The 27376-nt window shown below is 38.7% G+C and overlaps 1 protein-coding gene across 2 annotated transcripts in view; it reads left to right on the plus strand.

Annotated features, from left to right (window-relative positions):
* The window catches only part of ALDH1A1 (aldehyde dehydrogenase 1 family member A1), a 54078-nt gene extending 26951 nt beyond the window's left edge, over window positions 1–27127 (plus strand). For both annotated transcript variants that reach the window (XM_077816399.1, XM_077816400.1), the window contains exons 3-13: window positions 1248–1388; window positions 7114–7243; window positions 8396–8457; window positions 9769–9897; window positions 12939–13052; window positions 14778–14880; window positions 15586–15770; window positions 20976–21140; window positions 22672–22829; window positions 24311–24385; window positions 27055–27127. In XM_077816399.1, the coding sequence (XP_077672525.1) occupies window positions 1248–1388; window positions 7114–7243; window positions 8396–8457; window positions 9769–9897; window positions 12939–13052; window positions 14778–14880; window positions 15586–15770; window positions 20976–21140; window positions 22672–22829; window positions 24311–24385; window positions 27055–27127 (1335 nt within the window). The remainder of the gene's footprint in view (window positions 1–1247; window positions 1389–7113; window positions 7244–8395; window positions 8458–9768; window positions 9898–12938; window positions 13053–14777; window positions 14881–15585; window positions 15771–20975; window positions 21141–22671; window positions 22830–24310; window positions 24386–27054) is intronic.
* The last annotated feature ends 249 nt before the right edge of the window (window positions 27128–27376 follow it).

A 27376-nucleotide genomic window follows, 5' to 3' on the forward strand; every position in this document is an offset into this window, starting at 1 on the left:
CCACTGTAGGAAGATCCTGCCTGCATAGCAGGTCTGCACTGGTTCTTTTGCTTTCTGGGCTCTCTGTGTCATGATTTGTCCCTCACTAAGTCATTGAAGGATAATTCAATTTCAGTTATCAATATTGATTAAAAATATTGGGCCTGATTCACCTTTCACAACAATTTTACCCTAGTGTTGAATTCAGTGGAGTTACTCCTGATTTACACCAGTGTGAGAGGAGAATCAGGCAAATTACAGTGTGGGACAAATTTTCAGAAGTTGCTGCTTAAATTTTACATGCAAATTGCTCTACAGATAGATTCCTACTTTTTCTAGAAATATTCTTTCAAAAAAACCAAAGGGCTGAATTGAACCTCCATTGGTATTTTACTTGGAAAAGGAGCAGCAGGATGTGTGAAGTATGACAAACTCCCAAATACTGAAAATCATTTCTAAATAGGCCTTTAATTGCTTCTTTTGCATCCTAGAACACTCTCCATGTAGATACAATTCCCGCACAGTGAAATATACATTGCTCCATTGTTGTGAAAGCCAAAAGATTAATAATAAACAGTATTATAAAAACTGCCATAGGCTGACAAGTTAACATGTTTAATTTAGAGACAGTGCCAGCATTGTGGAGTGCTTAGGGTTGGCAATTAAAACCTGGTCAATTAATCAGACGCTTCCATGATTTAGGGTGCTTAGGTCCTGCACTTCCAATTAAAAAAACAAAGATGATTTGTTTTCCAAAGAATACATCTGTGATCATCATATGAAATATTTTGGGACATATTTTGAATCTGGCCTTAACCAAGCCTTTGGGCGGTTTTATGTCTAGAATTTAGGCTACATTAGATGTTTAGATGCCTGATTTGTGGGTACGGGCAGTTACCTGGACATTGAAATAGATTGTTACACCTGCAAATAACTGTGGGTGCTAAAATGGGGGGGTAAGTTTTTGAAAATCTAGACTTAAAAGTGAAGTTCCTTAATATACTTTTATGTATGGGCTTTGAGACTTCAGCTGTTTCCTATATCACTTCATATAACTGGGAAACTTTTCAAGTGATAGTGAGCATGTTTGAAAAAAACTGATGTAAAATGAGTGTTCTCCTCTAATTAGACTGTAAGTTGCTTGCAGCAAGTTTGATGTCTTGTATTTATTCTGCAAAATGCCTAGCACACTTAAGGTGCTGTACAGATAGGAAAAAAACAGGATTATATAACAGAATCAAATAAATCTCCATATTGTTCACACACAGGAGGACATAGACAAAGCTGTTAAAGCAGCGAGAAAAGCTTTCCAGCTTGGGTCGCCATGGCGTACAATGGATGCTTCAGAACGGGGAAGGCTCTTAAATAAACTAGCTGACTTAATTGAAAGAGATCGTCTACTCTTAGCTGTAAGTATAAAGCATTTACAGAAAGAAGGGAAAGGATGGTCTTATATTGATGCCCTGATTTTCACAGGACACATCATCAGTGGGAGAAGTTGGTGCTCAGCCCTTCTGAAAATCAGGCCATGTCAGTGCTTGTTTTCAGCCAAGTCTCTGACTGGCTTGTTTTGTATTGCTAATTGGCATGTTTAAATGACCAACACTTTTGTACCCTCATTCAGCAAAGCAGTTAAACATATGCTCAGCTTTAAGTCATACTCAGATCCTACTAACATCAATGTAACTTCAATGGTATTTAAGTACATGCTCAAAATTGCTAAATCAGGGCCTAGAAGCAAAGCTCCGCTCTTAAAGATGGAAAGAATTTTGGATTTCATTAACGCACCATTTTCATCACTGCCTCTTCCTCCTCCCACTCTCTCCCTTATATCTCACAAATTTTGGATCCAAGACCAAAGGTGCAACATATTTGCTGTTGACAGTGAGAAGGTGAGCAAATAGAGGACCACCTAACTCTGAATATTTAGTAGAGTTCTCCTTACTGGAACATTTTAGCAGTCAGGTGGCTGACAACTTGCATTAATGCATTTTAAAACTTTACAGCAGTGCTGCAAATAGCTGTGTACATGGTCCAAAATATTTACCTACACCTTTCTCTGTAGCCCAGTTTTGTTGTTGTCATTGAGATGTTCACTTTGCTATTGCAAGCAGTGTTAGAGATGGGGTCTTATAGTAATCAGCTACATAAAAAATAACCACCAGGTATTGTAATAGTTCACAAAATCCTGAGCTGGGACAGTGTTTTTCTGCCAAAGATGCCAGAAATTTAGCCATAGCATCCAGTGTAGCTAACCTCCAAGATAACACAATGATTTAACCACGTTACCCAGAGTAATTCAATCACAGCATTCAAACTATACAGTCAGCAGCTGCAGACGATACCAACAATTTAATGTAATGGAACCGGCATACTTAGCCTACAAAAATACATAAATATCTGCAAAGAAATCTCCATTTGCCCTTCTCTTTCTTTCTGGCTATAGAGTCTTCTTAAATAACACTTGCCTGCATTCCAAAAGGCTTTTTAAACCAAAAATGAAGATTTATAGGGGCTGTGGTCACTTGCTCACACTTGAGAGTTGGCAACTGCTAGTTTCTAGGGCAGCTTATTTTTCAAAAATCAGATCTGAACATATACTTTTCTTCAGCAAAGTACCCACTTTAAACTAGTCCTGTCAGACCTAACAGAAGAACTAGCTGTCACACTTCTTGGGAAACACAGGGGAAACTACATTGTGAGACTTCCACTATTTGAACTAGTGGTTTAGCACATTTTAAAGGAGTCATACTTTGGATGTGGATTTTACATACCAATTTTAATGCTGACATATACTGATATTTGTATCTTTGCCATACAGTACAGACTATAGAGGTGTAAGAGTCAACAGTGTAACACTGTTGCAAAAAAAGCAAACATCATTCTAGGGTGTATTAGCAGGAGTGTTGTAAGCAAGACACAAGAAGTAATTCTTCCGCTCTACTTCATGCTGATTAGGCCACAACTGGAGTATTGTGTCCAGTTCTGAGCACCACATTTCAGGAAATATGTGGACAAATTGGAGAAAGTCCAGAGAAGAGCAACAAAAATGATGAAAGATCTAGGCAACATGACCTATGAGGGAAGATTGAAAAAATTGGGTTTGTTTAGTCTGGAGAAGAGAAGACTGAGAGGGGACATGATAACAGTTTTAAAGTACGTAAAAGGTTGTTATAAGGAGGAGGGAGAAAAATTGTTGTTCTTAACCTCTGAGGATAGGACAAGAAGCAATGGGCTTAAATTGCAGCAAGGGTGGTTTAGGTTGGACATTAGGAAAAACTTCCTAACTGTCAGAGTGGTTAAGCACTGGAATAAATTGCCTAGCGAGGTTGTAGAATCTCCATCATTGGGGGTTTTAAAAGCAGGTTGGACAAACACCTGTCAGGGATGATCTAGATAATACTTAGTCCTGCCTTGAGTGCAGGGCACTGGACTAGATCACCTCTTGAGGTCCCTTCCAGTTCTGTGATTCTATGAAGAGAAAAGGAAAATAAGCTACTTCCACAAGACAGCTGAAGCAGTCAGTTTTTTTTTTTTACTTGCCAATCCAATAATATCTAATTACTCCTTCCCTCCCCTACTAAAACCTCTTGTACATCTCTGTTTTCCTTAATTTGTTTTTTATTTTCCATACCTTCCACGTGATATTGGATCCCTCTTCCATTTTAGATAGGAAGAGTTCATAAATTCATAGATTCCATGACCTCTGGGATAACCTCCTATATAACAAAAACCATAGAACTTCCCAAAGTAATTCAGAGAGCACATCTTTTTTTTAAAAAAAAAATCCAATCTTGATTTAAAAGTGATCAATGATGGAGAATTTACCATGACCCTTAGTAAATTATTCTAATGGCTAATTACCCATACTGTTAAAATTTACACCTTCTTTCCTAAATGAATTTGTCTTGCTTCAACTTCCAGCCATTGGATATTATACCTTTCTCTGCTAGATTGAGGAGCCCATTACCAAATATTTGTTTCCCATGTATGTACTTAAACCCTATGATCTAGTCATCCCTTAACATTCTCTTTGTTAAGCTAAATTGAGCTCCTTGAGTCTATCACTATAAGGCATGATTTCTAATCATTTAATCATTCTTGTGGCTCGTCTCTGAACCATCTCCAATTTATCAACATCCTTCTTGAATGGTGGACACCAGAGCTGGACACAGTATTCCAACAGCAATTGCACCAGTCCCAAATACAGAAGCAAAATATCCTCTATACTCCTACTCAGGATTCCCCTGTTTATGCACTAGCCCTTTTGGCCACAGCATTGCACTGGGAACTCATGTCGAGCTGATTATAAAGCATGACCCTCAAATCTTTTTTGGAGTCACTGCTTCCCCAGATAGAGTCCCCCATCCCGTAGGTAGAGCCTACATTCTTTGTTCCAAGATGTATACATTTATATTTATCCATATTAAAAACAAATACTGTCTGCTTGTTCTCAGTTTACCAAGCCATCCAGATCACTCTGTATCAGTGACCTGTCCTCTTCATTATTTACTACTCCCCCAATTTTTGGGTCATCAGCAGACTTCATTAATTATGATTTTACGTTTCTTCATAAACCATTGATAAAAATGCTAAATAATGTAGGGCCAAGAACCAAACCCCGCAATACTCCACTAGAAACCCATCCATTTGATGATGATTCCCTGTTTACGATTGTATTTTGCAACCTGTTAGCTACCTTTTTAGTCCCTTTAATGTGTGCCATGTTAATTTTATATTCTAGTTTTTTAATCAAAATGTTGTGTGGTACCATGCCAAATGTCTTACAGAAGTCTATTACATCAAAACTATTACCTTTATAAACCAAAATTTATAATTTCATAAAAAAATCAAGTCAGTTTGACAGGATTTTTTTTCCATAAATCTATGTTGATTGGCATTAATTAATTTTTATTAGTCAAGTCCTCTATCAGACACTCCATTACCTTGCCTGGGATTGATGTCAGACTGACAGGTTTATAATTACCAGGTCTTCCTGTTTACCTTTTTTAAATGTTGGTACATTAGCTTTCTCCCAATCTTCTGGAACTTCCAGTGTTCCAAGACTTATTGAATATCATCATTAACAGTCCAGCAAGATCAGCCAGCTCTTCAAAAACTTTTGGATGTAAGTTATCTGGACTTGCTGATTTAAAAATGTTCAACTTTAGTAGCTCCTGTTTAACATCCTCCTGAGATACTAGTAGAATGGAAAGAGTGTTAGCATCATATGATATGCCTACATGATCTGGTTTTTCCCCCCCTAAATCCTGAACAAAAATATTGAACACGTCTGCCTTTTCTGCATCATTATTATTGAATGCAGTGCCTTCCAGACCCCATCAACAAAAGATTCTGAGTTTTTTCCCTTCCCAAAGCTGAACCAATTTAGATAAACTCAGAACACCCCTGCGAACACCATTGATCAAAACTTAAGGAGAATCCAAAGGTTTTTTTGTTTTGTTTTGATTTTAGTTCAATTCATTTTTTAAAAAAATTTTGCATAAGTTTGCACATTTGGCCAGGACCAAAAACATAAATGCTGAAACTCCAAAACAGTACATGGGGATTTTTTGGTATTTCCGACCTACCTAGGAGCAGGAAATACTAGGTGCTTCTCTTACTGATGATCCCCACAAGAGCCTTCACACAGTTTAAGACCCCTGGTACCCGTGTGCATAGGGAGACATGAGAAAAACTGTTCTAACAATATTTCAGTCCCCAAGAAGTTTCTGAATAGTTTGCTTAATCTTCAGTTTAGTTCTGGATAAACATGTACACCTTTGATTGCTTAGTGAAACGTCCCAACCTTTAGAGGTTTAACTCCATTATCTGTATCTCAGCATGGGAATCTGCCTTACTAGCAATAGGTGTTTCTGAGAAATTGCTTGTACGTTCTGGGTCTAGTTAGGTCAGAAATCTCAAAAAGCAATAAGTGTACAGCTGGATGAATGTGAAAAACACAAATCAACAATGTTTTAAAAGTTCAGTTCTGATCTATTTTGAGCTATGGGCAAATGTTCAGGTCCATTCTTAAATTTATGTTAACCTACTTTCTAACCCTAATTGTAACTGTGTCTATTTTTTCTATAACATCTTTGCTATTCTGAAAAGTTTTAGTAAAATGAAGTCAAAACATAGTGGAACGTGGGATTTCTTTAATGTTAACTCTTGGACTGGAGTACTGACAGAAGTGGGCACCCATGATCAAGGGGAAAATTACAGGTTTGGAATCACTAACTTGTCACTCTGAGAGTTAATGTTTTGGATGGCTATGTGGAGGGAGGGCTTGAGTGTAGAAACCAAGTTAGAGGATTTTATTAATTCATTTACCACTATGTAGCTAGCTAATAAAAGACAATCCATTGTTTAGGAGGTGTTTATTTTTCCATACTGAAATGCCCTTCATCAAATGCCCTTCCTCATTTGTACAGGCCTCTCATATGCAGACTGGGAGACTTTGGTTTGGTTTTGGATGCCATTCTGCCCTAAGAGCCCTCCACAATGGAACCCTGCTCACATTATTTGTAGATTATTCATTCTTTCATTGAGGTTCCATGGAAGGTCTCCCACAATACTGAAGAACCACAGTATCCTAGTGCAACGACACCTGAGTGGTGTTGCCCTTGCTGGGAGCCTCTGCATCCCTTGGACATCATTGAGGAGGGTTAATCAGCTCTGAATAAGCGGTTGCAGAGTGTGCAAACTGAGAATGCCCATTGGCTCAGTATTTATAGTTCCATTTATATCATCTGAGCCAGGAGCTTCAAGTTGTAGCTCTTTTTATACACACCTATAGAATACTCAGTCTAAACTGGAGCAGCTTCACTTACTCAGCTAACAGAAATCTCTTTCCCCCCTCCCCCCGAACCTGCATCATTTAAAATGCACCATTATCAAATGCTCTGTATAAATCCCTGAGAGTAAAGCCCTAGGGAAACGTCTGGTTTACAGATTTCCAAGCTGATTTTCCAGTGGCTCTGCTTCCTTCAGAAAGTGATTGATTTGCCTTTTAGAAAGTGAATATACCAGAGCTGCAAATCTGTAATTTGGGCAGCCAATAACACCATAACGAGTGATTTAGATAAAAAGTAACTGCCTTTATTAATACACGGTTGATGTGTTTTCTTCTAGACAATGGAATCCATGGATGGTGGGAAACTTTTTCCCACTGCCTACTTCATGGATGTGGGAGCCTGCCTTAGAACTTTACGCTACTGTGCAGGCTGGGCTGATAAAGTTCAAGGTCGCACCATTCCAATGGGTGAGTAGCTCTGAGAAAGTCTTTTCAAGCCAGACCTGATGCACGACATGTGATATGCCTTTGAACTGCCTCCTGCTAAAAATTCTGTAATGTGGAAAAATATCTTGCCTTGGGACAGATTTCAGATAAACATTTAATGTGGGTTGGTTAAGGCTTATCAGATGCCTCTTTTTATATCTTTAGCACAGTTAACATAACTTACTTATTCACATTTTTGGTATTTATTCAACGAAACAATGTTAATTATTTACTAGAGAAATATTAGTTTCTACATGTGAAAGTAAATATGAAGAGTCTTTTTTAAATGGGCAATATAAGTGGTAGAGGTTACACATAACAGTGTAACAGTATTAGAAACAGATGTTAAGAAAGACTTTGGTTCAGTAAAGACTAAGACCTGGGCCAGAAGAAAGTCAGGTGCCCTACTATTCTTTGATTCCATTATTTGAGGATGGATGAGGAAGAGTCTGACTGGAAGAAGGGAAGGGAAGAAATTTACCTGATTTAGCTCAGAGCCCATTCTGTTCTCCCTTCCATTGATCAACTCTAAGGAATTTGACTGCCCTGCCTTCTCTCTAAGAAAGATAGATTTGTACTGAAGGAGGAATTAGGGTAAACAAGAGTGATAAATACTTCAACTTCAGAGATTTTTGCATCTCACAGACCTCTATACTAGGCTTACTGAAACACATGTTTATTTGAAACCAAGAGGATTTTATACTTAATGGATTTCATGTCAGCTAAAATATAATATTAAAAAATGTCTAAGTACCTAGGATTGTGAGTAGCTTTTTTAAAAAAACACTTTTTTTAAAAAAAAAGGGGGGGGGGAGGGAGAAGAAGGAATTAAAAATGCTGAGTGGGCATGCTTTACACACCCCATCAGGATGCCTACCCACCACACAGACAGAAGCAGAGCTGCCACTAGGAAAAAATCAGCCAGGCTGGGCAGAATCAAACACTGAGGCATGTAGGGAAGGTCCAGATTGAATCCAGATGTACTTTTTTGTTGCATACTTAAGATTTTGAAAATATCGTTTATAAGTACAAGAATATGTAGCTATGTTTGGTAACTAAGTTTATCTTCTTTATACTTGAGCTGTTTCTCACAAAAGCTTGTGTCTGAGTGTACTATTTTTTCTTCTTGTTTAGATGGAAACTTTTTCACATTTACGAGACATGAGCCCATTGGTGTGTGTGGCCAAATTATTCCTGTAAGTTGGAGCCTTTACATAAAAAAAAAAGTTTTTCATTTAAAAGGAGTTGCTTTCAAAATTATCTCTGCACAAATGAATGTATGGATCTTTAATCATCAGAACCTTCCTTCTCAGGCCAGACTGCTTCTGACCCTGATCCTGAGAGGAGCTGTGCTAAAATCAGAAGGTGCTTGGTACATGAAGGGTAAACCCCTCACAAAATATAGCACTGTTTAAAATATGTACAGTCTAGAACGTAAAATAAATTATTTCCTTACCATAGTGCCTAGGAGTCTTAGTCATGGATGAGGACCCACTGTGCTGGGTGCTGTACAAACACAGAAAAAAGATGGCCCCTGCCCTCAAAGAGCTTACAATCTAAGTATGAGACAAGAAATAACAGATGGATACAGGCAGACAAGGAGTAAACAAAACAATCTGCATCATCTCTTATAATAAGTTGTAAATCTCCAAGTACGTTTTGGTGTATTCACTGGCCGCTTCACCCCTCACAGATCTTCAGAGATGGCCAGATGGCACATTGTACCCTCCTCTGTCCCTGGCTGCAGGCACAGAGACCAACTGCCTCCTGCCTGCATGAAATATTTTCAAAAGAACAGACAGTTGGCCCACCCTGCCCCAGCTACATCGTCTGCAGCAGCATGACTAGGAGATGTTTCTCCAGTGCTGTGTGGATGTTTTAAAGATTCTCTTTATGAACCCCATGATGATCATTCCCTATGATAGCAGTACATACCAACCCTAGCAGAAGGTAAACCTTTTCAGACACCAGCAGGAATGAATGAACATTTCACAGTCCTGCTACAGCAGGTTGTGGGGTGGAGGGATAGGCTGTTAGTGATCCTGAAGCTATTTCCTGTTGATTGTGAGACAACAAACCAACAGTTGACTCTCCAGAGATGCACAGCAAGGGGAGCAAGCCAACCAGCTGCTCCTTGAAGACTGGTTCTCTCACTCTCAGCAATCAACCACTCACCAAAGCCATGCAGAGGTGAGAGATTGCAAGTTACAATCCCATCCCTTTCAGTAGGCCAGTTCAGGTGAGGAACTATAGAGAGAAGGAGATGGCAAGACTCACCAGTTTCATCACTAAACAGGCAACTTTTGTCAGGCTTTGCTTGAGTTGCATTAGGTGTTTTCAGCCTCATCTGATCTCTAACTGCCAGTTTGAGTGCACTGAAATCGCATAAATCCAAATCAGTGGGTTTTGCACGGTCCATGTGGCAGTTCATGCTTCTGTTGAAGGGAAAGCCAATGCAATACAATGTTGTATTAGAAATAGGATACATCTTCTCATCTGTCTTTTAGTGGAACTTCCCTTTGGTTATGTTTGTCTGGAAGATTGCTCCTGCTCTTTGTTGTGGAAACACGGTGATCGTCAAACCAGCAGAAGAAACTCCACTGACTGCTATTTACATGGGATCTTTAATTAAAGAGGTGAGTTTGCCATAGCAGACTAGTATACTTTTCTAAGAGGCCCGTACAGTAGTAAGAACTAGTTTACACTGTGCCAAAATAGCAAATAGCATATCTAGCCTTGTACTATGGAATTTACTGCAAACCACTGAAGCTAATGAAGGGTAAAAAGCTTACATATTTTACAATCTAGCCTACTGAAAAAAAATCACACCCCATTAGTAATCTAGTAAACTAATTTTTTTGGCAAATGACTGTGTGTTATAACAGCATCATACTTTTCAAAGTTCAAAGCAAACAAGAAGCTTTTGGAGATGAGTGGTGGTTAGTTTATCATCATGGTTATCTTAGTAATAGATCTGTTCTATGCAGGTGATTTTACAGAACACATATTTTTTTCACCTGGGTTTATGATTAATGAGGATAAAATTAAACTGCTTGACTGCTGCCAAACTTCATGTACAATATGTCCAACTATAATACACCTCCTCTGCTTCTGAATGTCTCAAATACAGTAGTCTTTAACGTTCCATTGGTTTCAAAGTAACGTTGCTGAGTATCACCAAGCATAGAAGGGACGCCAGAGAAGAGTGGTGAAACAGTTAAACTGGCTCTTGTTAGGATCAATAAAAACAAACTAAAAACTTTATCTGGATGTGATTACTGCCACCAAAGTCAATAATCACCAGGCTTAGTAACTTCCCCAAGTACTGGCAACACTGACTCAGCACATTTTAGTGTTATGACTCATAACAATGACTCATCACAAATACAGCCCGTAGTCCGTTTAGGGCAAAGATAACAGTATGACAAAGTGGACAAGATTCACAAAAGGGCCAAATGCTGCTCATAGTGAGTCACAATGGAAAACTTTACTAGAAAATACAATTTGGGGGAATTGCTTTTACTGCTCAAAGTATTTCATCTGTTCATTTTAAACAGCAAAAATAAAGATGATGGCTCCATTGAAAAGCAATATAAAAGAAAAATTAACTGAGTTCTACCCTGACCTTGATGAAGTACCATCTCTCTCTAAATATAAGATTAACATTCCTGCAATAAGGAGTCAACTGTATTCAGAATCTCAGTGCTGTTGTTGTTCAATAGAGTATAACTGATACAAGACAATGACACTTTTATGTAGAAATGAGCAAAGGAGTAGAATTACCATTTTTATTTTTAAAAAAATCTAGTTTTATCATTGTTCATTTTGTTTCTGTTTTCTTTATCCAAATTTCACCTGTTGAAAGTTCAGGTATATCTGAAGTTTGAATATATCCGGATTGAATATTTTTGATGGATGCTCCGATATAAGTTATAGGGCATTAATATGTGCAAATTCTTATTAAAGTTGTCAAATTGTTTCTGAGTCCAAATTTGTGAACTAAAATTCATCACAGTTCTGCTTTTGCATCTGAATTGCCTATTGAAATCTGAGTCTAGTAGTAGTGGCAAAAAGTTGTTACTCTGATAGCTGCTTTATGTGAAACCAACTGGTGATCTAAATTCATGTCTTCATGGACAAGTGTTCACATCAGAATACAACATAGTCACAGTTGGCACTAACTGATACCCTCATTGGCAGTCTCATTATGGAGACCAGTGATGGTATAGATTTATAGACCCTACACTGTCATTTTTTTCACCCTAATGTTGGTCCTTTTAGGTTAGGGATGAAACACAGCTAAGGCAGCATAGAGAAGATTTCATTGTTTTATCACAGAATGGGTCTGCAACAGAGGACTTCAGTTGCCAATGATGTAAATCTGGTGCCTTTAATGAGCACTTAAAAAGACCAAATTTTTAAAAAATTAATGAAAAAACCTGCTTATATTATATTTGATATTATAATTTAACATGTATATTGTAGTAGGGCCTAGAAGCTAACTAGGGTCAGGGTGCCATTTTGACAGGAAATATGAAATAACTTTTAAAAGATATATACAATATGTGTATGAGTCTCAGCTATATGGTATTCTTAATTAAACATGTCTATCTGGGAGTTATATTTCACTATTAAGTGCCTCAAAGGCTTCTTATTTCAAAGTCCCAGTTCTACTCTAAAAAGGGACTCTATTAAAGTGATAACATGGGGGACCTGTGTTTATTACCTTCTGTGATTCCATGCCACATTTGTTTCATGTAAAATAAAATCTTCTGCTAACTGCCAGCCCTGCAGACCCATTCTATAAAATTGAGGCCCACCTTAACTACACTTACCTTGCACCTCAGTTGGGTCTAAGTTAGCAGTGAGGATTCACAAGCAAGAAGGTACCCGACTTGACTCTGAGACCCTAATGGGAGTTTGCTGGGGTGGAAACACATTCTTTCTGTAAACTGAGCAAATTTCATCTGGAGTCACCGAGAGACAATGGATTTGATTCGTGCCAAAATCTGTACACCAGGGAGGAGGACAGCATTAAACAGAAGCTTTTGAAAGGAGGTTAAACAGCACATTTCCTAGGTACACAGGACATGCCTCCTCACTAGCCAGATCCACCCACTTTGTATTGGAAAGTTCCTTGCTAGCAGTCCCTCCAGGAAGTCTTTCCACCACCAAAGACCTACAGCTCAGGTTGTGCCAATGGAAAGAAAGCAAGCCATTCCGTGTGGCACACCACAATGTCATTTTTATAGTCACTTTCCAGAGCAGAATCTCACTCTAAATCACCAGTCAAATGAATGGAATTGGCTTAATGAAGTTGAAAAAGATATTAACCAGTTTTCACGTCATTAAACATTTTCTGACTTGGGGAGGGGCATATTGAATTAATGCTGTTTCACCATTTGACAAAAGCATTGAAATAATGACAGAAACCGAGTCTGCTTTTCCAAAAGAATGTCCGCAATGGATTGGAACAAGATACCTAGTCTGCAAGAAAAGCAAAAAAGAAGAACTGTCAGATAGAAAAATATTTGAGTTGGGGGTGGAAATGACTTTTTGGGTAGTTGGGGAAAAATTATTGGGGAGCTGTAGAACAGAAACAATTTAATGAAAGTAATAGACATGCTCATCCATTCTTCATCGTTAACTCATAGTTCTGGTGGTTTTTACAATGTAGGCTGGATTTCCACCGGGGGTAGTGAATATTGTGCCAGGTTTTGGACCCACTGCTGGAGCAGCAATTTCTCACCACATGGACATAGATAAAGTGGCTTTCACAGGCTCTACACAGGTATTATTCTGAATGCAAGTAACTATAAACTGGAACGCTCCGCTCCTCCGATTCTGAGTAATGATTTAGTGTCTAGCTTGCTTTATGTAATTATTTTAACTTTTTTTCTTTTTTGGCTGCTGTTTTGTTAAACAAAGTCTGTGTAATGATTTGTTAGTTATTGAAAACTTCAAACTTATCTAAACAATGTTTGTACTCTAGGAAGGCCTCTTCAAACAAAGGAATCCAATGAGAATCAACTGGTTCTAACTTAGCAGTACTATTTTGAGTCTTCTTTTTAAAAATATTATTCTTATATCTTTTTGGGGGGGTGAGGTTGTCTTATATATTTGAAAATTCAACAAATGGAGCTTTCTGCTATTTAATTTCATCAATGGCATTTTGGTAGGAAAAACTACCTGAAATCTATGCTCAAATCTTGCAAAGATTTATGCATATGTATGCACGTGAGTGATCCTGTTACAGTCAATTGGACTGTTCACATGTGTAAAGTTAAACTTATGCATGAGTCTTTACAGGATGGGCCTCTGTTTAGATCAGGGATTCTCAAACTGGGGGTCATGACTCCTCAGAGGGTTGTGAGGTTGTTATATGGGGGGTCATGAGCAGTCAGCCTCCACCCCAAACCCTGCTTCATCTCCAGCATTTATAATAGTGTTAAATATTTAAAAAGTGTTTTTAATTTACAAGGGGGGTGGCACATAGAGGCTTGCTGTGTGAAAGGAGTCACTAGTATAAAAGTTTGAGAACCACTGGTGTAAATGATCACTCATGCCGTAGGCATTTATCATGACATAAATGAATGATGGCGTCGATAACTCATGTATGAAAGGAAATTTTCTTTGAGAAGAAAAGTGTATTTGATAATGTTTCCATTCAATAATTTAAAGAGGGGTTGCAAATAAATTCCTGGAAGCAGGAAGATCTAGGTATTATCAACTCCCCCAAATTATCCGGCTGCAATGAAAGCCAACAGGGATCTTACCACACTATCCCTCACGCTGAAGCTGGCATCACCACCCTACCTTCTCCAGTCTGGTTTGCAAGGGAGTCCCCTTAATAATGCAATAGGTGGAGGGGAAACAAAATGGTGCCATGCGCTGTGTCTGCCCTTCCCATATTCTCTAGTCCCCTCTGGGCCTCCTTACCTCATCCCACTGAAGAGATAGAAGCTGGGCCAGGGAAGAGTGGGCTGTGCAGACAGACTCTTGGTCTCCACAGCTCCCCTCCCATGTATGGTGCTTCAAAAGGCTTTCTCACTGCCTGGAGTAGAGGAAGGCTGCTTGAATGGGAGAAGGTGGGAGATCAGAGCCCTGGTGCCCACCGTGGCAGCAGCTTTTCCTGCCCTCTACCTCAGAATGCCTGTGTTACAGAGGTGATGTTAGTGCTCAGTGCTGCTCCAAGTCAGGCACGATTGGTGAGGGAGGTACTGTGTCCACGTGAGGGAGCTACAGAATAGCCCTTCACAGATGCATCAGTGGGAGCTGGGCTTATCTCTGGTTTGGGGATGGGGGAATTCCTGGGGGACATAAAACTCAGGGACCCACCCCACCATCTGATCCCCCCCTCAAAATATTTTTAATGATTCTCATATTGGACAGCTACTAACCCGACCTTCACTTTTTTGGGAAATTGAGAGCTGGGGATGGAGCAACACTTTTAAGTTTTATGGGTTTTTTGTTATGAAAACTTTGAGATTAAATTCTATTTTGTGCTACATTTTAGGTTGGCAAACTGATCAAAGAAGCTGCTGGAAAGAGTAATCTGAAGAGGGTTACATTGGAACTTGGAGGGAAAAGTCCTAATATTATATTTGCGGATGCGGATTGTTAGTAATTCTTTATATCTTTTTTCCTTTTATAGCTACCTTCCTCTTTTGCTTTGTGGTCTTAGACAATGTATCTAAATCACTGGTGTTTTGTTTCTTTTTTGTGTGTACAACATTGTGCATTTGTCCAGTACCCGTGTGGGATCCTTCATTCTTTTCTAGTCATGCCTCAGGATCTTTAACTTAATTTTCACTTAAAAACTGGAAAAAGGGACCTTGGTCTGACATCCATGGAAGGACAGAACTTCTGTCAGTGTGTCAGCCCTTAGTATCGTGTGGTAGTTTTGTACCCAAAGTTGATACTAACTTCTGTTATGGGACATGAATCCATGAGATTCTGAACCAATGGCAAGAGTGCTGCTAACTCAGGAAGATGGATAGCTGAAAGCTGATAATTTTCAGCATACCATAACTGAATGCTCCTTTTGGCACTGTTGACCCAGCATCATGAGAAAATGTGGAATGAAAATTCTGTACCATGTAGTCAAAGGTGCACTTGTCTAAGTATATCATATTTAGAAGTCTTTTGAGGAATAGTGTTGGATACATGTAAGAGGGATCATCTGTGCCTTAAAAGACCACATAGTGGAAAGTTTTACCAATGAGGTGGTATGACAAAGGGAGGCAATATTGTGAGCATTCAAAACCAGTATATGTAGAGACTGCAAAGAAATGAGATTTGACTAAATATTCATTTCATTGCAGTGGACAGTGCTGTGGAACTTGCACACATTGGTCTGTTCTACCATCAGGGTCAATGTTGCATAGCAGGCTCTAGGATTTTTGTGGAAGAACCTATTTATGAAGAGTTTGTCCGCAGGAGTGTTGAGCGAGCTAAGAAAATTACCCTTGGTGATCCTCTGTCTTGTGGTGTAAATCAAGGTCCCCAGGTAAGTTATAGTTACCTAACTTTGTATGGTCCTGTAATGCTATGGCAAAGAGGCACTGGGAGGGGGGTGTACTTCCCACACTGGCCCTGAGAGGGTATATTAGGCCTAATTAACCTATAGGCAGCACCTGGAGGAGCAGCCAGGGAGCAGGGAGTGATTAATCAGCTATGAGGCTCAACTGAACAGGAACAGGAGGGACCTATATAAAGCCAGGTAGTTGGCAACAGAAGGAGGCTGTAGGGAAGTAGGCTGCAGTCACTGCCTGAGAGAATGGAGGTATGTTAGGACTATAGAGGATAGTCCACTTATTCCCTGGGAGGAGAGTTGGGAGGCTGGCAAATCAAAAAGGGGGGAAGTCAGGAAGATAGGAGAAGGCTCAGAAGAGCAAGGAATAGGAGTGTAGACCTTGGCTGCTGTTTAGAGGGTCCCTGCGCTGGAACTCGGAGTAGAGAGTGAGCTCGGTTTCCCCTACCAGCCATTGGGGACATGGCACAGACCAGGCAGAGGACAGTGGACTACCTGGGACAATTTGTTCTGGAACGTCTTTGTTTCACCCTCCCACCCCGCCCCAGAAGGGGAAACGCTTATAGGAACCTGGCCGGAGGGCTGAGTCACAAAGAGCAGGCTGTGGTTCCTGGAGTGAGTGGGCTTCTGTGACAGGCACCATGCTTTAAAATATATTCTATTATTAATTAGAGTCCTGGAGAGGATTACATGTCAGGAGACCTGCATTTTATGCCTTACTACCTTTAACTAAAGGTTCTTGGGCAACATACTTCACCTCCTTGTCTCAGTTCCCTCTTCTGTAGAATGGGGATAATACTATAGTACCTACCCACCCCCTAAAGTGCTTTGAGAAAACTCAGACGAAGGCCATTGTAGAAGTTCAAATTACTATTACCCATCTATACTAATCAGAGACCTCTAACAATAATATATTCAAGTATTACCACTGTATTATAAGTGAACAGCTGTGCAGAAGTCAAAGTTACTGACATTTTTCCCACTCCTCCAAGGCTCTTGTACTTCTCCAGTTCTGCTCCCCAAAATATTGCAAATTTTAAAACACATTGTATCACAATTTGGTGGTGACCTGTTACATAAATATTCAGTTAAGCATATTTTAAAATATAACACTATGCAACCGATAAAGATTCTTTTTAGGTTACTTTATAGCGCTGTTAAATTGTTCCTTGTCTAAAGTATGACTAAAATGGGAGTCGGCACAGTAGGATATGTACTGTAAATACACCTTTTTTACTCATTGTGTACCTGATCCTTATAGAATCTAAGTATCATCTTAGAGATGATAAAGCTAGAGCTGAACAAAGAAAACTCCCCAAAATTAATGGTTATAAAATGTTCCTCTTCCTGGCAACTGTACTAACACTTGGAATAATCAAAGACATCACAAAAGATGGAAAAATACATCCAAAACCATCCTAGCTGGGGAGTTCGAAAGGTGTGCCCTGTTAGTGAAGTAACAACCCATATCCTGGGTTGAATAAACACCAAGGCCAAGGAATGTGGTGTTCATAACAATGAACTTGAGAGAACTAAGGTGTGTTTGTGTTTCTTAGTCTAGTGTGTGATTAATACTGAGCTAACATGAAGCCACCCTCGTGTTATTGTTGCTGTATTGAGTTTAAATTAAGTACTCCTGCTTGATATGAAAGAGGAAAACAAACAACAATCAAAAGGGTTGGTCAAACTGCTGAAAGGTACATTTCTGAAGAGGTTTAAATGGAAAATAAAAAAACCTTTTCTCCCCACTCCCACCATCTGCCTCTCACCCTCATTTTCATTCTTAGCTCACCAGCACCCCTTATCTTCCTCCCAGGCCAGCAGAGCTTTTGTCCCCAGAATCAGTGTACTGTCCTTTTGTTTACACTGTTTCTCAAAACTGAATTGAAAAAGGGATGGACTGGGATTCAACCGAACATGGTGAACAACAGTTACTGTTGTTACTGTCCTGAATGTGTGTACTGTTTAGTAATTATGTCAAACCCTTTCCTCTTTTCTGTAAGTTCCTTGAACTATTTTGGCCCTCTTCTCAGTCCAAAAGGCAGCAGCCGTTTGTGATGCAGCAGCTTCTTTCAATGCGCCAATTGAAATATTGACATTTTTTGTACTGGAAACTGAGTTAAAAGTGACAGGAAGGCCAGAAACTGGAGTTGAAAGAGTAGCTGTGCACTTTGCGGGAGGAGGTGCTTAAAACTCTCACTTTTAGTTTTGCCCATTTCCCTCCTACTCTAGCTGCCTCTCTTCACTCTCTCATGGTACTTTTATTTTTGTTGTTTCTCCTCCCCCATATCCATTAAATATAATGAGACGCGGGGGTTGTTCTTTACATTATTGAGGTACCAGGACCAAGATTTTGCAAACTGGGTGCTTAAAGTTTGTAAGTCCATTTTTAGGTATCCTAAGAGGGTTAATTTTGAAACGTGCTGAGCACTCAGCAACTCCCATACAGGCCACTAATTCTGGTGTATGAGGAACCCAGTTTGCAAAATCTTGGTCTCACTGGGCTCCACTGGAGATTTGTGTGCAGGTGTGATGTCATCAAAAGGACTCAATCAGAATTTAGACAATCGGTGTCTCCAGCCAAAGTCTAACATGTAGGAGACACAGGTTCATATTATTTTATTTTTTTTAATGGACCTGCGAGAGAAATGTTCCCTCTTTAGCCCAATACCCAGGATTGGCAAGATTGCTATCTGAGATTCTATATGCAAAAGTCATATCATTTCCAAGCGTGTTATCAAACAAACAGCCATGTAAGGCTAGGAATGAGAGCTTTATCCTATGGGGAAGCAGCGCTTCCCAGCTTCTCAGTGAAACCTGTCTCCTACATTGGACGGGCCTGGTCATGACAGTTTTATTTCTGGTTGTCAATGTTATGACACTGGATGTTGTTTTGGGAGGTGAATTACATGCATCCTGATTTGTATCTCCCTCTGAGTCCTGCACAGTGGTACTCATGGGAGCACACTACTTCACATATTCATTCATATGTACATGCACACTGACTCACACATCATCATCACGTATTGTTATTTGGGTATTACAATAGGGTCCAGAGGCCTCTATCAGATTAAGGCTCCATTGTGTTGGGTGCCATCCAAACAGATAGCATGAAACAGAGTCTTTCCTGAACAGCTTACAATCTAGTTTACATTATAACTGAAGTTGCCAAAGAGTTAATTTGGAAAGTGGACACAGCTGACAGCAACATCCAACTATTTCAATTCAACATTTTCCATTCTTCCTGATGTTGCACATATCAAAGATATTTTGCCCACCAGGATAACAGTAACCTTATATGTCTATTGTGTACAATAAGGCAACTGCTTAAAAGTATCACGGGTGGCCAAGGGGGCGGGGGGTGAAACAGACTTTAATCCTCATAAATATTTTCAAGCTTTTATCATAAGTTTTGTTGAATCATAAGTTTTGTTGGATAGCTTGGAACCTCACAAAAGAGACCAAAATGATCCAGTGTTCTCCAAAGCCTTTTAAAAACACTGTTTTATGGGAATGAGCATGATAATACTAGAGCTGATTAAGATGAAGCGTCTAGCCTCCTGCCTTGTCCTTCTGTTCGCTTAGTCAACTCTCCTGACCACTTCTCTACTGTGTGGAAAAGGGATGAGGTGCAAAACATCCATGGTGAATTATGATACCAGACCACAAAGAATGAAAAAGAAGAAAAACTTCTTCCCAGATAAAGCTGTCTGTGTATACTTTATTAGCGAATCCTTACTTAGAAACTCCACCAGTAAGGTTTTAGAACACAACCCTGATAACTGTAAACAATGGTGTTAGCAGTTGACAATTCTAAGAACTGGACAAATCATGTCAGTATTACAGTGAGATTTGGCTTGAAGTCAAATTCTGTAGCAAGAGTTCAGTTGTCACCTCCTCTCTCTAAGGTGTCATCTTAAGCAAGAAGATAGAACTCCCTTTCCCTCCTCAGCAAAATGATATAATAATGGGGAAAACTGCTCAATAAGAATGCTATAAATGCTGGGCAAAAGTAAACATAGTGTGCCTACCTGAATTTAATCAATGGGAGTTTTGCCACTAACTTCACTGGGACCAGGATTTCCCCCTGAGCGTTGCGCTGTCCAGAGTAAGGACCCTATCCACACTAATGGATAGGGGTAAGCTTACTCATGGGAGTAGTCTCATTGTCTTAATGACTGGGTGTTTGTAAGGCTGAACCCCAAAAACACACAGAAAAAAATCACTGAGAAAATGGACAAGATAGGAAGGTTCTCAACCTATAAGAAACAAGTTGTGGTGTTGGTTTTATATTTTGAAACATATGCAGAGTTACTTGTACAAAATTTCCCTCCAGGAAGGAATGGACAATAGTGTGTTTATTTTGCTGCCACAATAATAACTTTCTAACATGGTACAACTCTATTTTCTGTTATCAACTTTGCCATTTTGTTGGGAATGTCTTGTCTCAGTTGCATTCCCATTGTAAATGTCTGCTCCTTCCACATCTTGCTCTGATGGACCTGCCAAGCTGATATATGCTTGGTGTTACTTGCATTTGTTTTTTGATTTTGGTGTAACACAATAAATAAACCACCATTCAAGCTCAATGCCAACAGTTATTCTGTATTCCAGCAACTTCCAGTGATAGAACAAAATTAAATAGTACTGAATTCAGATTCTGCTCTGTTTTTTCCCCCTCTACTAGTGTTAGTAAAAGAGTGTGACCAATCCGGCAGTTCTTGGGAAGGCTTGTCTATATACTTGATCCCAAACAATCCCACTGACTTCAGTGGGTGCTAGATCGGGCCCTATATTAAGACTGCAGGATCAATCTCTGTGATGCCCACTTGCACGGGCCAATAGTAATCTCACAGATTTCAGAGTACTGAGAGAAGTCTGCAATTAATGTATTTTATAGAGGAGAATCTTTATTTTTTATGCAACCAGAATATCAACTTGTTTAGAACATTTAACCCTTCGTACTGTGCTTATCTCTTATTACTGATATATATGGGGAAAGCCTGTAAAGTTTTGAGAAGTTAAAGACAAAAAAATTTGTGGGGCTTGCCAGCTGTTTCATTTCAACATGTAAGATTTAATGAAGCTACAACATTGTTAAGGAACATTGTTAATGGGTTGGGAAGGGATTGCTATCAGTACATGCTACTTTTATCCCTCCTGCAATATATTTTCATTTAGATTAATAAGGAGCAGTTTCATAAAATACTTGACTTAATTGAGAGTGGGAAAAAAGAAGGAGCCAAACTGGAATGTGGAGGAGGTCCATGGGGAGACAAAGGTTACTTCATCCAGCCCACGGTTTTCTCTAATGTTACAGATGATATGCGCATCGCCAAAGAAGAGGTAAATAAATTCATGAGAGTCTGTACTTTCACATGCAGTTCTCTGCTTAAATGTCTGTACAAAATATCCATTTAAAAGGTCAATTTGATAGATAAAAATTTTTGCAATAAATCTTTCATTCTAGGTTGGTTCAGTTTAGAATCTCTTTCTTAGTTACTTACATTAGCTTAGTCAACTCAATGAAAAGTGCTGGAAAGGGAGAATAATCTGCCTGGCTAAAAAAGGTTCCAGTTAGTCTATATGAGACAACAGGTACAGTGGTTGGAATTTTTAGTTACATCAACCTGTACTGCCAGATCTAGGGTAGTACATAACAGAGAAAACAAATCTTTCAGGGACAGCTTGTGAACTCCTTGATCCCCTTGATGAGCAGCTATTTGCTACAGTAGTCCCATTGACTTCAGTGGAATTATTCTGTTGAGTAGCTGCTCCACCCCTCCCCCCGGAACAAGGAGTTCACAATTTGGCTGTCAACAGATTAATTTAAAGTGAATAAAAAAGCCGTAGTGCCTCTAGAATGAATCCTGAGGGACCAGGAGCAACAGGAGAGCGGTTTAAAAATCCTCACCAGATTTACTGGTTTCCGTTAGGACATCACTCCCGCAAGAATAGCCTCTCTTTTATCTGCACTGATCTAGATGAAATCAGGATGAACAGAGACCATTTTAAAATGTTCAAGATTAATTTACAATTTTGAACCTCAGAGGTTGACTTTCAATTTTAATTTGGGGGGAATGTTCAGGTGGCTGCTTCTTTTATCCAAACCAATTCATATAGCCCTAGTTGCAAAATTTGAACTAGATGCTGTTTCTAGTAAAGTCACGCACAAAGCTCCCATTCATTTCGGTGGGAGCAAGACTGAGTCTATGTGGTACGACTCCCCTATCCCTAGTTACAGAAGTACTGAATAGTGCAGCATTGCAATTTCTGGCTGAGAACATGGAGCTAAATTAATTGCCCAATAACAGAAGAAGAGCTGAGTCTAATGGAATATTTTCCTGTTTAATAGTTAACACCCAGAAGGAGAGTAGAATTAGTTATTTTACTTGGCTTCCTTGTTTAGTTGTGCAGGCACTTGTGGAGATAAAACGCTAATAAAAGGTTTATGAGAGGAAAAATTGAATGTATTTTTCAATTTTAAAAATGGAGTTGACCAAAAATAAATAATTTAAGAGTTCACTGGAACAATGTACAGATGTGGTAACATCCTGTAACTTCAAGTTAGGTATTAAATGATCTTCTGTTTCTCTTTAATTATTTTCATGTTTACAATCGTCTTACTTTAATTAATTGTCGACTCCATATTATTCTAACCTCACTTACACTTAGGATAGTAGTGAACATTTAGTTATCATGCCCTAAAGTCTATGTTCTTGATTTGACTAATAACATAGGAATAAGGCTCCTCTGACAGAAATAAATACTTTAGAAATAAATTATTTCAAACAATAAACCATACTGAAGTTTCCACAGATTTTAACCACCTTTTATTTCTTTTTCTTTTTTTTTTTTTTTTTTGGATCTGAAATAGATTTTTGGGCCAGTGCAGCAAATCATGAAGTTTAAAACTGTAGATGAAGTTATCACGAGGGCAAACAATACTCAGTATGGGTTAGCAGCAGCAGTTTTTACCAGAGACCTTGATAAAGCATTGACATTTACAACTGCTCTTCAGGCTGGAACAGTATGGTATGTAACAATGATTTAATTATCCCTCATTGATAATATTTATACATAGCCGAGGCTGAAATAGGAGGCCATTTGAACAACACTTTATTGGGTGACTTACTATATATGTTTTTTTTCTTCTAACCCTTTCTGATCTCCAGCGAGGCAGATTCCCTCCCCTTGCCCTCCAATACCTCATTTGTTATTATGTAGTATTTCTCATGAATCTGCCGCAGGTGACTTGGTGGACTCTCCATACACAATACTGTGGTAGCACAATATAAACTTAGTTCATAAAACTCAGTTTCTCACGTTACCTTAAAAAGCCCATTCTCTTAAAATGCTTCAGACATCAACCTTGGTAGAGTGGCACCCTGGGGATGAGCTGAATGGAGAGAGAGACTCAAATGATTAATGCTGTTCTCCACACTGAGAGTGACCGGGGTGCACCAGTAAAGTGGCACATGGTAGTCAAAGGGGTAGACAGATTTTTCAAGGACCCAAAGCTTGGCCTTATTTTGTGTTGGATCTTAAACAACACACACTTAGCACCAGTCCCCTGTCCAATTAGACTTACATTATTCACAAAAGAATACATGGTTACCGGTAACCCAAACAAATGCACCTTCTTACAAAAGTAATTTCAGGGTTTTGATTCAAGAGTAGGTATTTTTCTTTAGATTATTTAAAATTGTATAAACCCTTTAGAGAGCGAACCAGTGTGAAGCATCCCAGTAGTCAATAACCAAAAACATTTGAAGAGAGTAATTTTAAAAAAAATATATTTTCTAGTCTCAAATAAATGTTGTTCTCTGTGAAAATCTGTTTTCTTCCTAATCCTCACTTGCCAGTGTTGAAGTCAGTGGGACCTGGCAGTGAAAGAGAAGAGAATTAGAAGCAGTAGAAATGAAGAATCACTCAGTTGAAAATCCTGGAGGACTGAGTCAACTAATCAGTTGAACCAGTAGAAGGCTCCCTCTGCCCACACTATTAATTCTGCTAGTTTCCAGCCCCATTAAAAAAATTTTGCCATAGGTAATTACACTTCTACTGAGGTTTCTTGTCCTCAACAGTAAATAATATAGAGTATTGGAACTGTCATGCAGAATCCAACAGAATATCCTGAGTAAATAGTGAAATGACCCTAGACTTTGTTTCTGAGAACAAACCTGAAAGACACTGACTGTTCCTTGGGCTCTGAAAAATGGTGCCGGAACTTCACAGATTTTCAGTAGTAGGGAGATTTGTTATAGTTGTCAGTTACAAATATAAAATTATCATTATCCCTTGAAGACTCTAAATTGTATTACAAATCCAGTATCTACAACTGTAAATGCACGTATTACTGTTTCACTGAACTATGAACGACATACCTGGTAACTATATTTAAGATCTTCAGCTGGTGGAAATCACCATAGCTCTACTGAAATCAAAGGCACTATACTGATGTTCACCAGCTGAGAATCTGGCCCATGATGTGTAAAGTCATCTTTCTTTTTCAGGGTTAACTGCTATAGTGCAGTGTCTGCTCAATGTCCTTTTGGAGGATTTAAAATGTCAGGAAATGGACGAGAACTGTAAGTAATGCTTTAGATCTGTACACTAGGATTTAGCTGCATGTCATTCCCAGGAATTCCCAAACTCAACTTTGGGGGACCACTTTCACCATTTTTCACTAGAACTCTTTACCTAGGGTCTGTAGTGTCATATTTTTCAGCTAAAGTTCAGAGCTTTCCTGTTATTACATATAGCATCAGACAAATCATTTAATAAATGTCAGTAATTAAATTATTGACACTATAGCCAGTTTCTCAAAGAATGGGCACTTGTGGTGAGGTATAAGGGCACACGTGTATATGCAAAATTGGTATTTGTGGGTACAGTTTTCCATTTTGCGTGCACACATGCATGTTTTAATGCAGTTACCTGAATGCTCATGTATAATTTGTGGATTCCACTTTAGGTGCTCAGTTTTTGAAAATTCAACCCATCCTGCATATTGTAACTAGTGAGGCACAAATTTCAAAAGTTTTGGAGCTTCATTTTAGTTTAGATGAATATTTCCAGGTTTACAGGCTCGTGGCAACAACATTTTAAAAATGCTTCCCAGTTCCAGTTTACTCAAAAGTAGCCACAGAAATAGCCTTTCACAGTCTCAGTCCTTCTACCTCTGGTTTTGACCCAAACCACAAAGTGCAAAGGTACATACAAATGAAAAGTGAACCAAACGCATTTGAATCTCTGAAGTTTGGTTCATATTCCATTTGGACTACTTGTTGGTTTATCTGAGCCAGCTCACTCATCCCTACTTGTAATATTAGCAAATGTGATGAGTCATGTAATGAGTAATATCATGAAACACCTGACATCATGTAAGCCTGTTGCATGAAATAGCATTATGCCTTCTGATTTTCAGAACATACACTGAAAGCAGCCACCTGCACCTTAGAAACAAGCAACAAGTTTCTAAAGAACACCAATATATCACAGCAGCAATGTTCCATCTACATTAATTTGTTAACTGAAGGGTAAAGCCAAAACAATAAATATTTTCCCTTTTGTTAAGTCTCAAGATAGATACTTGCATCGAACAACAGAATTAATTTGATAAATAACATATGTACAGGTGTACTGCATCTGAGTTAATGCTCTCTTTCTAGAGATAAGGGGTAGGATTTTTCAAAAGCACTCAGCATTGTCCTCAATCTGCTCCTTTTGGCAAAACTAATTTTGAAGGGAACAACTAGGCCTAACCTAGGCACTTCTGAAAATCCCACCCAAAGAGAACAAATGATGATTTAAGCCATTGCTATCAAAGACTGTTTTAAATTTGGTATGTCAGATACTTGAGGCAGCTATTTATGAACCACAGTCTTTAGAAACCAAGGTTAAAAAGCCCTTGCAGAAATCAGGAGATACATACAGTTGTTAGAGAGAGATTTCACCACTGGAAATTGTAAAAAAATAATGTAAACACTGGTATTATCTAGAGTAAGGATTTTTAAGGAAGTTGAGCATCTAATTCCCATTCGTGCCTTTGGAAATCTCCTCCCTCATGATGTGTAGGAGTGCATCATCAGAGTTAATGGAGTGACATAAAAGGACAATTAGGAGGCAATGTTTCCTTTGGCTTAGGTGTCTAACTTAGGAATCTGAGCCATAAGTAAACCAAACATGAGATAGAGAGAATTTATGGAGAAAAGTCATATCGAAAGGAATAAAATTTTATGTTATATTTCTATAGACAACATTTGGCAAAAACATTTTCAAGGAGTAGACACACAAACAAGCAAATGTGTAATAAATAACACAGAGAACAAGAAAGTAAATGTGTCAGGCTATATCTAGAACTAAAACTAAAAGAAAACTTAGTAGGTAACCATTACAGTGAAGGTTATACAATTTTGCTGTTACAAAGTAAATAAATGAATGTCATGAATGGCCAAGATGTCTCATGAAAGAAATCTCAGTAAAGGATATCTCAGTGTATGGTCCTGATAGTTGACAAATCTCAGCTTTTCTCATATACATACTTAACAGTATGGTTATAGGAGCCAAGATATAATTAGATTGTAGCAAGGCCCAGCTTAATATGCTGTAAAAACAATCAATTATTTCTAAACAGTGTGGCATAAAATGTAAAACATCTAGGAAACTCGAAGTTAAAGCATACAGGCCATCCTGATTTCACAATGTGAAATTTAAAGGGCCACCATAATAGGTTAAGGGTCAGTCAGATTTAACTTTAAGTTTCCTGACTTCTGTTGGTTTATGTCAAAGCCTGAAAAATATTTAAACATACTGTTGTATACAGTTTCGTCACTAACTAAAAGTTCCCATAATGGATTAACTATGTGTTTTATTCACCCAAGAATAAGATTCTTAGGAAAATTCAGACGGCTGAGGAAGGCCCTGCAAAGTGTATGCGGGTGTAGGTCGTGACAAGTTCCTGATTTGGTTTAAGTATGGTTTGGTTTGATTTGGTTTATTTCAGTTTAAATATGTGCTAAATGGCTTCAATAACATTGTGTCATACCAAAATGGAAGCCCTTTGACACATTTTTCCTGGGAAGCAATTGCTTTTGTGTTGAAAATAGCATCCAGCAGTAGCCTAGCTAGATTGAAAACTTCCAAGGAGGCCAAGAAAATGTAGCCAGTTGTAAAGTACTACAGCAGATCCATTCTGAGACATCACTAATATGATCAGCATTGCAGCGAGTGCTATTATTGTTTCTCATTTATCTAGGGGAGAATATGGCATTCATGAATATACAGAAGTTAAGACTGTCACAATCAAAATTCCACAGAAGAACTCGTAATGTTGCTCCAGGACAGAATTTAGCATCTTCAAATACTAAGCAAATCTGCAAAGGTTAATTGCGTTGTGAAAAATTTTTACATCCCAAATTATTCATTAACTTGCAAACAAGGAATTTGCTTAAATTAACATGATCGAGATTAATGTAGAAATTGTACATGTAATTAACTGAGAGGGACATTTTAATGCCTGGAACATAGCTAACAAATTTTGAAATTCTTATTGAGAAAGGACTATTTTTTCAATGGAA

The sequence above is a fragment of the Eretmochelys imbricata genome, chromosome 5, assembly GCF_965152235.1.
Source record: "Eretmochelys imbricata isolate rEreImb1 chromosome 5, rEreImb1.hap1, whole genome shotgun sequence".
Taxonomy (NCBI): Eukaryota; Metazoa; Chordata; order Testudines; family Cheloniidae; genus Eretmochelys; species Eretmochelys imbricata.